Genomic DNA, 14,437 nt, shown 5'->3' with positions numbered 1-14,437 from the left:
GGATTTCAGCTGAGGGGTTGAGCGGTGGAATTTTGGTAGCTACCGCTTTCAGATGAGGATGGTAGCTTGCAGCTTCTGGCGTAGGAATTTCTCCCCTGTTATTAGGAATGAGGTTGCACTCGATGAGAGTAGGCAGTAGCAGGGACACTTCGCCTTCAGCCGACTCCACCACAAACCCGCTGGCCCTTCTCCCAGTGGTGTCTGTTGTGCCAGAGCATGTCTTGAGGGTATAAGGACAAGCGTTCCCGTGGATGTTAAATATGTCGAAGGAAGCAGACCTTGCCAGTGATAAGTTGCTCTGGTCATCTAACATCACATACATTTTCTTCTTCCTGTCAGGATGTCCCTTAGGGTAGACGTTGACCAGAGTTATCTTGGAACAGGATTTACCTTGGATGCCTTCCCCGCAGACCTCAGTGCAATTTGAAGTGGCTACTGCTAAAGCCTGTTCAACTTGCTCCCCGCCATGCTCTGTGGCAGGTGTGGTGGACCCCTTTGCTGCCCAGGTGGGTGGACCGGCATGAAGAGCTGAGATGTGGCGATCACTGTCGCACTCTGAACAGTGGATGTCAGCTTTACAGTCTTTAGCTTGATGGGTCGTCGAGGCACAGCATTTGAAGCATATGAAATGCTCTTTTAGAAAACCCTTCCGTTCGTCAAGCGGCTTTTCCCTGAAGCTCCTGCACTTTTTGAGGGAGTGTGACTTCTTGTGGATGGGGCATTGTTTGTCTGGGTCCTCATGAGACTTGTTTTTAGGGTCTGGGAATGAGGAGCTCTTAACTTCTGTTTTGCTAGCGGAGATAAGTGTCTTAGTTCTCCACTGCTTTGCTGGAGGCCTCTCACTTCTGAGAGTTACAGCGCTGGAAGCTTGGAAGGCAAAGCTGGGGTCCATTCTCATTTCGGCATGACTGTGCACAAACTCGACAAAGAATGAGAAAGGTGGGTATGGAATTTGATGTTCCTTTTTGTATTTTGAACCTCGGGTTATCCATTGTTCTTGGAGGTTGTGTGGTAGTTTCTCTACAATGGGGTTTACCCCTCTAGATGTGTCAAGGAAACTGAGGCCTGGTAAGTAACCCTCGCACTTAGCTGCTTCTACTTCAAGGAGCAGATCCGCAAGTTCTTGGAGCCGCTGGAAGTCTTTATTCTGAATTCTCTGGAAGTTTTCTAGCCTTGTGAAAAGAGATGCTTCAATGGCCTCTGGAGAGCCATAACTGTTGTCAAACCGTTGCCACACCATGTTCAGACCGGCCATAGGGTAGTTAACATGGACTGCCCTGATTCTCTTGGCATGCTGCAGTGACTCCCCGCCAAGCCACTTGGTGAGTAAGTCTAACTCCTCGTTGGGTTTCAGGTTCAACCCCTCTATGGCATTGCAGAAACCGGTCTGCTGCGTTGGTGTAATGTGATGAGGAGAGGTTGGAGGTTTTGACGGTTGTAAGCTTGTAATCTGGGGCCCTCGTTGATGTAGAATTGTAGGAGGGGGATGTGGTGGGGTCTGAGTGACGTTGTGAGGCTCAGTGTGTTGAGGGCGTGTGGGCCGTGAAGCATGAGCAGCCTGCGCTTCTTCATTTTCTGTATGTTGATTGCGTGCGTCATTTTGTTGACTGTTGAAATGCGCATTGACATATTCGCTAGTGCGCAGCAAAGACCGCTGTGCTGATGAGAAGAGGCTAGACTCCCTCATGTGTTCTTTAGCATCTAGGTCTACAGCTGCTTCGAGCACGTTTGCTGCTGCTATAGCAGCCTCAGCCTCTCCTTCTTCCTTGAGAGCATTCAATGTAGCATCTATGCGCGCTCTCTCCACATCGATGCGTGCTTTCTCTACTTCAATGTCTATTTGACGCTTTGCATAAGCTGCCTTTGTACGTGCAGCTTCAGCTTTTGCACGAGCCTCTGTTGCGACCATATTGACTCTAGACTTACTAGAGCGTCGTGATGATGATGTGTTGCATTCTGACCTGACCTCCATGTCGCGATGATCAGTGGAGCTTGGGGCGTTGGACATTGTTGCTCTCAGCAGTGATGCAGGGTTTCCAGTCCACGGGGATGCTCTTGAGGTGAAGTCAATCTTTTCACTCTTCTGCCCTCACTACGCGTTTGCGTACGTAGCTATGCAGTGAGTTAAACACTCTCCCAAAAGTACCCAAGACAGGAGCTGACTTTAGGTGTTTTTAATGGAAGCGGTGTGAAACTGAAAACAGTACAAAAGCATGAGTAAGTTCCACATAATAACAATAAATCTCTATAGACATTAAATAAACACATAAAAACTACGAATGGAAGAATATGAATTATTGCCAAAAGCATGACACAATGCTATACTCAAAACCAATATGAGCTATGAGATACTAAAATATGCTTTACCTCATAATCAACCAAGGAAGATCTAAACAGGTAAGTATTTAAGGTAAGTGTAATACCATGACTTAAAAATGTAACTAGAGTAACATGACATAGCTTACTGAAGTTATAGGACACTAGCTAACACGGTAGCGCGAAAGACATAACATAGCTAGCATAACAAACGAATGTAAATAAACATCTCAAAGTCCACATCTTCTCTAAATAAAGCTTGAAGCTATAACAAGTGTCTGAACAAATATACTCACAGATTATGCTTTACAAGGGCATAAACAAAGTGGAAGGAGGAGATATGTACGTCGAGAAGCTGCATTCTTCAACGTCTAATTGTCCATGAAATGGGGGATTCAAACTCGCTAACTTTATTAAGTGCGGACACTTCACATTAACTGTGCCAGAAGGGGGCGCCAACTACACAAATTCCAAAAGGCAAAATAGTGCTAGAGTGTCTGTGTGTGAGTCAATTAGCCCGACCCAGGCCCTAGACATTCAGGTCCGAGCCCGGCCCTAGCCCTAAGGCTTATGAGAATTCTAATGTTCTCATAATGTGTAAACGATGTATTTTTTTATTTTTTTGATCAATTTCGAATAGCCTATTAAATCAACACCATACCAAACACCATACAAAACCCTTCCAAAGCATTACTAGTAATAAATGTGTCAGTTTTGGCCGAGTGCAGAGTAACAAAGCCGGATCGGAGCTGCAACTCTGGAGATATGCAACACTTCTATTTTTGACAGACTACGAATCCGTCTGTTCTGTATTTTAGCCATATAAATGTATATAAATGCCAATAATTTGCTTATTGTAGTCATTTATCACTATGTCATTTAACAAAATAGAGGATACATGAACCAATGTCGCTTAAATAAATGTTGGAGATGAGGTTATCCACGGATATCCACTGAGAAGCCTTCTATTTGGCGACAGTAGGCCTACGCTTACACTCAAAAAAGTGACATAAGTACTCCTCTATGGTACATTAATGTTCCTCACAGTACAACGTGAGTTGTTTATATAACAATAAGCAAAACTAGATAACTGTGCTCACTTACCCGTAGATAAAAACCTAGATATGCGCGCAACAGAACGGGCAGACCGCAGGCGGTACCGTAACGGAGCTGGTGTAGCAGCTTGGATACGCAAACGGAACGCATGCTGTGTAGGATGATCAAAAGGTTCACCAAAGAACACGGCTAAAGTCCATTTTCTCAAGAACATTCCAAGAACAGTAACATTAGTCCATGAGGCCAGCGCTTGCTTGGAAGCAACGAGAGGGCGTGTGTGTGTGTGCGCTACGCAGGCTGTGTGTCTGCTGTGTATGCCCTTTGATTTCAAGTCCCAAGCCAACAAAAAAAAAAGTGATGTGAAAATCGGCCCGAATTCAGGGCTCTAATTTAGCCCATAGGCGAGACATCTCTTAGTCAGAGACACCCTCTAGAGGCCATCTCACGAAGAGACATCTCATTAAGCGTTACCTGACTGACTGACTGACTGACTGACTGACTGCCTAACCTGAATTTGCCTCGTGATGCCCTCGGCTGTGCCGTGGGAAAAATCCAATAAGTGGTTTATAATTGATGATAAAGGTCAAATAAACACAAAGGCTTTTGCTTTGACATATCTCAACCTTTTCAAACCAATCTCAATGCCATTTGTTCAAACCATAATGCTAAATACCTTGTGATAAGCCAGCTGTTGTACATACATGCAGTTTTGACTACATTATCAGCAAGACAGATTTCATATTGAGACTTTAAAAACGCATCTATTTCTATTTCAATCTATTTCTACAAGCAATATCAATTCACAAATTAATATAAGAGGATTTATAAATAAACTGTTGCTTGCACCTCCAAGTTCAACCCCCCTACTGGGTGGGGCCAGATGTCTAATAGGCAGAGTCAAGACAGAGCATTGCTGATATACAGGACACTCTACCAATTCTGGAAGCAATAGCACCATCTGCTAGATCTTGTGAGCATGTGTATCCCAGCTACTCTCAACTGGTTATGGGGCCAAACTGTTACTTGAAATACAAATCTGGATTCTATTTATATCAAAGTTGCAAAGCACAAAAGGCTGAAAAAGGCTAGTTAAGGCAAGACAAAGACAAGCTTATTATTTGTATGTATGTGTATGGCAGCTTTTCTCTACTCTGGTTATAGAAGCATAATTTGGAATAAAGATCTAATTTCCATTTACAGTGTATATGAAAGCTTCAAAACACAAACTAGATGACCTTGTACAATCTCAGAATCGCATATTTAAAACAGATGTAATTTTCAACACAACCTGTCTGGTTTGGGACAACACACATTTATATTACATCTCAGCACAACATTAATAACACATATTGACACAGTACACAGTACGTTATTAAGATAGGTTGTGTCAACAACCAAACTAAATACACTGATGTGTTGAAAATTACCCCTCAGAGTTTACTGAATAGGCATGAATAGCAATAAAACTTATTAATATTACATAACATAATATTATAACAATTGTTATTATTTCTTTGTGGATACATTAACAATTATAAACATGAACTTCAAATTGAACTACAAACACAGCTTTTCAGAATGCTTGTGAGCTTGTTTCATATTTTGAAAAAGCTTTGGGCCAGAATACACACCGGTGTGCAAAACATTTCATTTTCCCCAGTGACCTCCAGTCCAACGGGATAACTGAGGTTCTACTGAATTTGCATATGATCTGAATATAATAATACTTATGTACAAATGAGTTGATAGTAAAGGTGCACTGGCAGGCCTAATGAGCCTCAGTATATAAATATACTGTATATTGCACATGACACATGTAGAGCAGCAAGGGTGGGGCAAGAGTATGACAAAGTATTTACTAGCTGTGTTGTAATGATATCATTTTATTATAGCGGTTGGTGCAAAAGGAAAATAGATGTCATCATAATGTAAATAAGCCTGTAAAAACGTAGGCTTTACACAGTCATCGGTGTGTCAAGTTTGCAGTTATGCCGCTTTGTGATTTGAAGTCAAATCTGATATTTATTGATTGATTGATTTATTGATTATAACATTACACTATAACATTTTGTCGTTAATGTAAATTGAAATGAAGGCAAACTAGATATGTTGGTACAACATATTTCAAAATCAAAGCCATATGATTTCTAGATTTCTTATTTGAAGTTACCTCCCATACATTGACATAGGGTAAAAGTCAACCAAAGGGTTGGCGGAAATGACGTCAACGTCGGCTCTCCATCAGACAAAGAGCTGCCAAAGGAAAAAAAAAAAAAAGACCTGGCAAGGAAGCTTCGGTTAGCGAATAGGTCATATTTTGCAAGCAAGGGGCTATTGCAAATAGTGTGCATGTGTGAAGCAGTCAGAAAGGGGTAAAGTGCTTCAGATGTAAGAGGCTTTAGAAATCAAATCAGACGTACTGCACGTAATATCAAATTATGCAATTGTTAAAAGTTGGGATATTTCGCCATTGTTTGCTGATGAGCATCAAGATGAGCACCAAGTCCATTTTCTAGGAGAAATCACACAAGTGAATAATTCTAACCATACATGGACAGTAAAACTGCCTAAACAAGGTATTGGACTTGATTTTAAAATTGACACAAGGGCAGATACACGTGTATCAGGAAAAAAAATAGTGATGCCAAGAGAAATAAGCCACAACCTTATTTCTTTGCGGTGTATGGACCGACCCGTCAAATGACAACTCCACGCAGGCGCAGTGTTCTAAAACCAAATACTTCCTGATGTCTGACGGAGCGTGTGAAGTGTAGTTCTTAAACGGCAGAAGACAGCAGTTCAGATGTCTGTGTGAGCGGTGTGTGGACGTCCTTTCTCCCTACAAACTCATCCATTCTCCGTCCGAAGAGGACTTTTCTTCAAAGTGGGATGCAAACTGTTCAGAAACTCATGAAGGTTTTCGTCACCAGACGCATCCCACAAGAGGGGATGAAGATCCTGTCGCAGGCTGGGGTGTAATTATGCAGTTTATTTATTTTTAATTTTCACTTATAGCGAGATAACTAGCCATTGGCAAGCTAGCATTTATCAGATTTTGTACCTGCCAATCACTGTGCACACTGACTGAGTCGTCGTGCGGTGGTTTCCTTTCATTTTGACGCAACTTTATGAGGTTTAGGCTGGCAAAGACTTCCAGAGAGAGTTGGCCAGTAGTAGGTTTCATGTTACAGTGCACTAGCCGGCCACAGAGTGTGTCTGTTCAGTGTGTCAGCCTGTGACCTTTTCCCAGGTCACACTCAATGTTATAATATATACCAGATATATAAAAATGATACATCACCATTACAGTCATCATTCAACCTAAATCACAAGGAGACAACAGAGGATCCTCGTAATATTTCCTTTTGCAGATTAAACTGACATTAGGTTGCCTCATGCACCTCCTGGTCTCTTTCTCCCGCCCCATGGAAACAGATGTCAGGTGTCTCTGTGGGACTCGGATGAGCCGGTGCCGAGGGCCGAGCTTCTAAAAGGCGTGGAGGGGGCGCACGGGCTGCTGTGTCTGCTGTCGGACAAGATCGACGCCGAGGTTCTGGATGCTGCAGGTAGGCCTACTGGAGGATGTCCACTGATCTGGACTGTGTGCAGAACTGTGCCATTGGGTCTAACCAGCTGATTTGTCTCTGGTCCAAATACATCAGGGCCGAACCTGAAGGTGATCAGCACCCTGTCGGTGGGATTTGACCACCTGGCCCTTGATGAGATAAAAAAACGGTGAGCTACATTGACCTTCCACTGGTATAAGTAAGTGTCTCGTGGCTTGTAAATTATACTTCTGTTGTTGTCATTTGTCTCCAACAGTGGCATACGTGTTGGGTACACTCCCGACGTCCTGACTGATGCGACGGCAGAGCTGACTGTGGCTCTGCTCCTGGCTACCGCACGGAGAATACCAGAGGGAGTGGAGGAGGTCAAGAAGTCAGTTACACATTTACACTCATCAGGCTCTACTTTGATGATGTTTCTGTTGTCGTTTAACCAGCAGTACAAACAATTCTATCTGAATTTGTTTTGAGATTACAGCACTGGTCACCCCCTCACACTCTGTCCCTGTAGAGATAATCTCTCTCTCTCTCTCTCTCTCTCTCTCCCTCTCTCTCTCTCTCTCTCTCTCTCTCTCTCTCTCCCTCTCTCTCAGTGGTGGCTGGAGTACATGGAAGCCACTCTGGCTGTGTGGTTATGGTCTTTCTGGCAGCACAGTAGGAGTCATTGGACTGGGACGCATAGGTAGGGATTGCTGATATCGCTTCATTCACAGACTGGATCCTGTAGCCAAACTCTGTGGTGTCATATGATTTTTTTTTTTTATTTTCCTAATGTATTTGTTGGTAAACTGAAGAACTGGTGCTCTGTCAGGTCTGGCTATTGCCAGGAGGCTGAAACCGTTTGGAGTGAAGAGGCTGCTGTACTCTGGGAGAACAGCCAAGCCCCACGCTGCTGAGGTGGATGGAGAGTTTGGTAAGGATAAAGAAAGAAACTGAGGAGATGAAAGGGAGAGGTGACGTGTGGGCTATGTGTCTGTGAGTGAGATAGCAGGGGCAGGACAGAAGGGGAAGGGAACAAGTGATAACAGTGTGGGAGTGAGAGGTTTTGGTTAGTAGGTTTGCTCATTCGATTCACTCTCCTCACTTTCCTCCCTCTCTTCTCTCCGCTCTGTCCTTTCTGCGGAACAGTTCCCCTCGACACGCTGGTGTCCGAGAGCGACTTTGTGGTGGTTTCCTGCTCCCTCACACCGGAAACCCAGGGGCTGTGTGACAAGGCCTTCTTCAGCAAGATGAAGAACACCGCTGTCTTCATCAACTCCAGCAGGTAGCCTTCCAAAGCCACGCAGAGCAGTGTGTCCATTATTATATTATTATTTTCAAAGATGCCGTACAGCAGCGATGTCCAATCATGTGCCTTCGAGAGCCATGTGTGTGCAGGTTTTCATTCTAACCAAACACTACAGCAGCTGCTTTTACTGATTAGTTCCTCCTCTCTGGTTGAAGATATGGTAATCAGTGAAATCAGCTGGTGTAGTGCTGGGTTGGAATGAAAACCTGCATACACATGGCTCTTGATGGCACATGATTGGACAGAACTGCTGTACATCTTAAGGCTGTGCTTGGACAACAAAATATAACAGGACTAAGACAAAGAAGCTCTTGAGGAGACATATAGATGAGTGTTTATGTGTGTTTTAGGGGGAGTGTGGTGAACCAGGAGGATCTGTACCAGGCTTTGAGCAGTGGTCAGATAGCTGCAGCCGGACTCGATGTCACAACACCCGAGCCTCTTCCAACAAACCACCCCCTTCTAACACTCAAAAACTGTGGTGAGTAGACAGAATATGCATTTTTCTGGGTATGTTTCTTAAGTATTCATATTTTTCTTCCTTTTCCGCTTTGCAGAGTACGATATGTCTTCTTCCTGATTTGACAAAAATGTTATTTTACTGTTCATTGTCACAATCCTTGATTTTCTTTTTTCTGTTTTTGTCTGTTGTCTCTTGTCTCATGCAGTGGTTTTGCCACACATCGGCAGTGCCACCTACTCCACAAGAGGCATCATGGGGGACCTGTCGGCCCGAAACCTGCTAGCTGGCTTACAGGGCACAGACATGCCCAGTGAACTCACCTTCTAGAGCCGCCTGCTGCCTCCTCTGGTGCCTTCTGGATACCATGAACCCCAAGTAACAAAGCATAGCTACTAAACTGTATAGTGATGGTCTCCTTTCTGAAATCAAAGTGGTGAAAGGATTAAAAAATATGCTTTGACCATGAAGAAAACTGAGAATACTAATGTAGATCAGACAGACATAAATGTTTACCTTCAGCTGGAAGGTTAATTAGATATATTCCTTTTATCCCTTTATAGTTAATAATGAATTTAATACACTATATTTTTGAGGTAGGAAATACACAGTGAATGGCTATCTCATTCCTTGAATACATTTAAGTATTCAAGCTCTTGAAAGAGAGCCTAATAAACTAGCAGCACTCCATAACCATAGTTCTTAACAAAAAGCACTAAATATGTTCAGTCTACTATGGAAGACTGCAGTCGAATTGCAAAAGCCTTTTTTAAAATGTTTCCTATAAAATGGAATTGCCTGTTGGTTCTCCTCTCATTCCAACTGTAGTGTTTGCCAGAAAGATTCATTACATAATTATTCTGTCTTGGTCTGTACTGTATACTGATTTTAATGCTCCATGTCTAGTGTTACTGTTATAAATCACTCCAGTTTTGTGTAAAATGGGATTTCTGGGATGAAAAAATTGGATTTTTCCTTCGAATAATCCTGAGGATTAAATGTAAAGATTTCATGTGGTTAAATTGTAAATTGTTGATACCCAAGTAAAAAGGAAAGAATTAAATACAACAGAAATTCTCCAGTGCATAATTTATTTCTTTTATCACTCTTCAAGTTGCAATAATGTAAACAAGATTATTCTCTCAGAGAATATGTTCAGTGCATTCATTTCAGCTTGGCTACATTTGATCTATGACAACATGTTTCATTTCATGTAACGGTCATCATAAAATCACCATGGTTTAGAGTATAAAAAAAATAAATTACTTCAGATGTACAACTACATATCCACTTTGATTTAATGCAGCATAAAATCAAGAATCAATAGAGAAGTTAGGGTAATAAATAGTCATGTTGACAGAGTTCCTTTTTTCAGCCTAAACAATCCTGTCTCCTGTCAACTGGACAAGCTCCCATCAGGTAGGTAGAGTTCAGAGCAGGGTGTCTGGGAAAGGTTGGTGATCGCCTTTCCAGTGCAGGCAGGTATTCTTCGAGTGTTTATACAGATGGGAGGACTGGCTGAAGCGTTTGCCACACTTGGGACAGGGATAGGGCTTCTCCCCTGTGTGGACGCGAATATGCTTCTTACAGTCTGTCAGGTTCATGAAGGTCTTACAGCAGATCTTGCAGGCATATTTCTTCTCTCCCTCCACTAACAGCACAAGGTCCTCGGCTGCTGCCTTCTTACACTTGGACAGAACATCCTCCGAAGCTCTAGTAAGGGGCGGCCGATCGACGGCATCCCCCGCTGGTCCAGAGGAAGAGGAGGCGTCTGGATCTGCGCAGGCTTCTGATCCAGGCAGCGCTTTGGGGGCGATGCGTCGGAAAGCCGGTGCCCCTGAGCCGCCGCCGCCACCGCCGCACCCTCTGCTGGATGGCTGGACGAGGGAGGCTTGCAGACTCAGGCCTGCAGGTCTGATGCCCCTCAGGAATCCCGCCAGAGAGCTCTGGGTGGGCTGGAGGATGAGCGTGTCGCTGAAACCGTGGCCCTGAGTCGGGATGAGCGGCTGAAATGGAACGGAAGCGACCGGAAAAACGAGGGAGGAGGAACAATCAGAGGACGGAGCGGGAGAGGTGTTTGCTTCTTCAGAGGTTTGAGACGGTTCGCCTGCATCTCCAGCAGCTGACGGAGCTTCGCTGGCGGCAGCGGCGGCGGCGGCAGCAGCAGTGAGACTAGCTAAGCTGTCCTCCACCTCTAGTTCCCCCATGACACTGTCACCACCGGGGTTGAGGAAACAGGAAAAGGCCAGTTCTGACAGGCTGTCGAGGCCTTCGCCGTCAATCGACTCCTCCCCGACATCTCCACCCTCTCTCTCTGTGTCCGTTTGAAGATCGGTGCACAGCTGGGGTTCTAAAGAGCTGACGTCACCCTCTGTTGGGCTGGCCATGGCCATTTTCTCATCACCCACCGGTGCATCCAAATGCTCCCTGCAGTCATCTGCTGGAGATGGAGGGTTGTTGGGTACAGTGTCCAAGTCTGGAGACGATGAGCTCAGGTTTTCCTTTTTCACCTCAATAACCGCCATCTTCTGCTCCTCTCCCTCCTCCTCTCCCTCTCCTTCCTCTCCCACCTTCACTTTCACCACAGTCTCCCCGTCGGCGTCTCCATCCTTCTCCCACGCGCCCGCACCTCCTACGCTGCTGTCCGACTGGCTCGGCAGCTGGATCTCCTCTGACTCACCCTTGGTTGCCTCATATTTCTCCTCGACCTCCTCCTCGCCTCTGCTCTCCTGGAGGCCATCGTCCGTCTTCAGGCAGTCCGGGGAGGACAGCTGCTCTCCTCCCTCCTCTCTGCTGACGGTGCTCCTGGTCACAGTAGGGGATCGTTCCCTGAAGTTTTCCCCGGGCGGCCTGCAGGTCCTCTTCCTACCGCCCAGCCTCTCCTCATGCGGGGGAGACCTACGCTTGTGCCTTGAGGTCAGCGCTGCACTCTGCTCACTGCTATCACTCCCCCTCACCCCTCCATCTTCAACCCCACCAGACTGGCTGACCTCCATCCCCGCCTCCCCCTCATGGAGCTCCTCTTCCATGGCAGAGGTGACCAGGCTAAGCTCCAGATGCTGAATTGAAACTGAACCAGCAGCAGGCATGGTGGCGACCTGGGAAGACGGAGGCTGCTGTTGCTGCTGTACCGACCTCCAGCCTTTCGGGGGCGAGGCGGGGAAGTTGCGCTTGGACAGGTGGAGCTTGCAGGCCTTGACCACGGCGTTGAGGTGCAGGTGCGAGGCGGCCAGCAGTACGTCCATCACATTGGAGGCCCCCAGGGAGAGGCTGGAGGTGTAGACCATGTCCAGCAGGGTGGAGAAGGCCTCGGGGGTCACCACCTCCGGGTCCAGCTCCATCACACTGGGGCCTCCGCCTGTGTCCGCTCCCGGTCCCCCGCCCTCGTCGCCGTCCGAAGAGCTCAGGAGGGCCCGGAAGTGAGAGCTGCAGGCTGCTAAGATGGAGCGGTGGGCCTGGAAGCTCTGGCCCCCCACCAGCACCACACAGTCACACAGCTGGGCGTGGAGACGCTGGTGGTTCAGCTGCTGGAAAATGTGCTGGAAATGACCTGGGAAGTCCATGATAGCCTCGGGGTGATGAGAAGTGGGTGTTTTTTTTTTTTTTGTGGATATTTATGCTTTCCAGTATGTGTGCTGCTGGCAGTATAATAAACCAACGAAGGTCCAGCTGCTCAGAAACAGCGCCTATATGTGCCACTCTTCATGCCCACTCTCTTCTCATCAGCTGGAAACGGCATCAATTTGACCGGACTCTGACAGCATTCCACATTACCTCCAGTGTGATGTGTCTCCTTTACCCGGGTATCCTGGAGATGCACTGGACTACAATGGGCGGGCCCGATCGAACAAAAAACACGGAAGGATGCGGTACGGTTTCAAGCCCCTTTGTCTGGAAAAATTGCCCGCCGTCCGCACAGCTGCATTCCCGCAATTCACAGATAAACTCCAAAATAATAACTACTACCATGATAATCAAGCCAGTTGATTTATAGCGCTCGTGGAATCGATCCGGTTTAGCATCCAGTGTCTCCCCGCGCCACCATTACTTGCAAAGCCGCATCTCTTTTGAAAATGACAATATCGCCTCCAACTGGTGATGTTGCGAATATGTATTTCAGCTACATTTTGGTGGATTTCAGGCATGTTTATTCAAACCCTCTTTATATTATATCTGTGTTGTTATTGGCATGTTGATTTTCTTACGTGGTTTAACCGTTTCTAGTGTTCTTAGGCAAAGCTGGACGGATCTGTTTTATACCAGTAACTCTTCACATTTTTAAACAAACAAATTCAGCATGTTTTCCCTTTATTGCATGACACAGCAGGCACACCCGTTATCATACTTTGCATTTGAACAGTGCTCACAATGTGGTGTCTTCTGTAACAAAAAGGCAAACTATCGTCGACGACAGAGAACAAGTAATACAGCTAACAACACGGTCGTTTCTCCGGTGCAGTGATGGACGCTGGTTGTCTTCCACAGTGTGTGTTGTCTGGTGATGTCCGTGTTGTCTCCATGTAGTAAACTCTCGGGGAATGGGAGGGGAGAAGACACAGGCTGCTCGACTCATATGCTGTCCAGCTTCTTCAACACATACGGAGCTGCAAATGAAGGAAACAGAAGATTAGTTGCTGTTAGAACGTGCATAATGCTCTATGGAGGGAAATTTAGCAGTGAAAAATCCCCACAATATTCCTATAGAGGCTTATAGTGTGTCTGTGTGTGAGTTCATAGTGACCTATTTTCATCTCCTATAGCATCACTGCAATATGGTTTTGTTGTGATGTTTGTATATCCTATTACAGAATTGTAGTTATTCGTGTGGGAATATTGTAACCTATGGTACATTGATTGGTTAGGTGACAGGTGCACATGCCTCAGCCAATTAGCAGAGGACAAACCGATATCCTAAATACCAATACTATACATAAAAACCTGAATATCATAGGTCTGTATTTACGTTTTAAGCGTCAATGTCATCTGTCTGACTGTATACTCACTGGCTCGGAGAAGGGCAACGTAAATCAGAAAGTTGCGGACGGACGAGATGACGTCTTCTCGCATTTTCTTCCTCATCTCTTCTGGGTCCATCTTAGGCCCGAGACCTTCCAGTTTAAACATAGTGGCTGTGGTTTTAACTGTTATTCTTCCTCAGTCTGCCTGTGTGTATGTTGAGGATTTATCGTTTCGGAAGCATGGATGAAATAAGCTAAACCGGAAAAGCGTATGACGGATGTTACGACGACAACGGCGCCCGCAGAGGGACAAACTTCACGGAGGCACCGGGAGGCACGTTAGGACATTTTAGGGAAAAACAGCAGCACATATGGCAAATCTGAATGAAAGCAGGGGTGTTGCGGAGGGTGAAATGTTTAAACTCACTTTACCCACTTTTTTAATTAACGAATAGACTACACCGACCTTTTAAGTACCTAAAATAGTAAGTAAATTAGTAAAGTGATATGTAGATGTCGTCTTCTAAGGGAAAATACCATAACCTAACTAGGTTATGGTATTTTCCCTTAGAAGACATGCATTTGCATGCTTTGCTGAAAATACACGTGAGTTTGGTTTATATTGGTGGTTATTTGCCTTATGATGGAGTTCATAGGTTAGCCACCTTTTTTCATTTACCACTACATTATTGGTGACTAGCCTATGATAATGCATTATAACCGTAGCCTATATTGATGAGGTCAGTCTGACCAACAACAGAGATTGCTGATGATTTCTGATTATTATCATATT

The 14,437-nt window shown here is 45.3% G+C and overlaps 3 protein-coding genes across 3 annotated transcripts; 1 reads left to right on the top strand and 2 right to left on the bottom strand.

The window, feature by feature from the left end:
* The first annotated feature begins 6,127 nt into the window (after positions 1-6,127).
* Positions 6,128-9,267, top strand: grhpra (glyoxylate reductase/hydroxypyruvate reductase a). The gene is made up of 9 exons (XM_071908483.2): positions 6,128-6,347; positions 6,808-6,938; positions 7,035-7,107; positions 7,195-7,311; positions 7,532-7,620; positions 7,750-7,851; positions 8,067-8,202; positions 8,577-8,707; positions 8,895-9,267. The coding sequence occupies exons 1-9, from the start codon at positions 6,262-6,264 to the stop codon at positions 9,014-9,016; spliced, it is 987 nt and encodes a 328-aa protein (XP_071764584.2). The 5' UTR covers positions 6,128-6,261; the 3' UTR covers positions 9,017-9,267.
* Positions 9,268-10,005: 738 nt separating this feature from the next.
* LOC139918922 (zinc finger and BTB domain-containing protein 5-like) lies at positions 10,006-12,249 on the bottom strand. The gene has a single exon (XM_071908459.2). It carries the CDS (start codon positions 12,247-12,249, stop codon positions 10,117-10,119), a length of 2,133 nt encoding a protein of 710 aa, XP_071764560.2. The 3' UTR covers positions 10,006-10,116.
* Positions 12,250-12,977: 728 nt separating this feature from the next.
* tomm5 (translocase of outer mitochondrial membrane 5 homolog (yeast)) lies at positions 12,978-13,910 on the bottom strand. The gene is made up of 2 exons (XM_071908489.2): positions 13,690-13,910; positions 12,978-13,290 (listed from the first exon to the last, which is right to left on the bottom strand). Exons 1-2 carry the CDS (start codon positions 13,808-13,810, stop codon positions 13,256-13,258), a joined length of 156 nt encoding a protein of 51 aa, XP_071764590.1. The 5' UTR covers positions 13,811-13,910; the 3' UTR covers positions 12,978-13,255.
* Positions 13,911-14,437: the final 527 nt, after the last annotated feature.

The sequence above is a fragment of the Centroberyx gerrardi genome, chromosome 16, assembly GCF_048128805.1.
Source record: "Centroberyx gerrardi isolate f3 chromosome 16, fCenGer3.hap1.cur.20231027, whole genome shotgun sequence".
Classification (NCBI taxonomy): Eukaryota; Metazoa; Chordata; class Actinopteri; order Beryciformes; family Berycidae; genus Centroberyx; species Centroberyx gerrardi.
The sequence above is the reverse complement of the archived record's forward strand: the minus strand, read 5'-3'. Positions and strand labels throughout refer to the sequence as shown.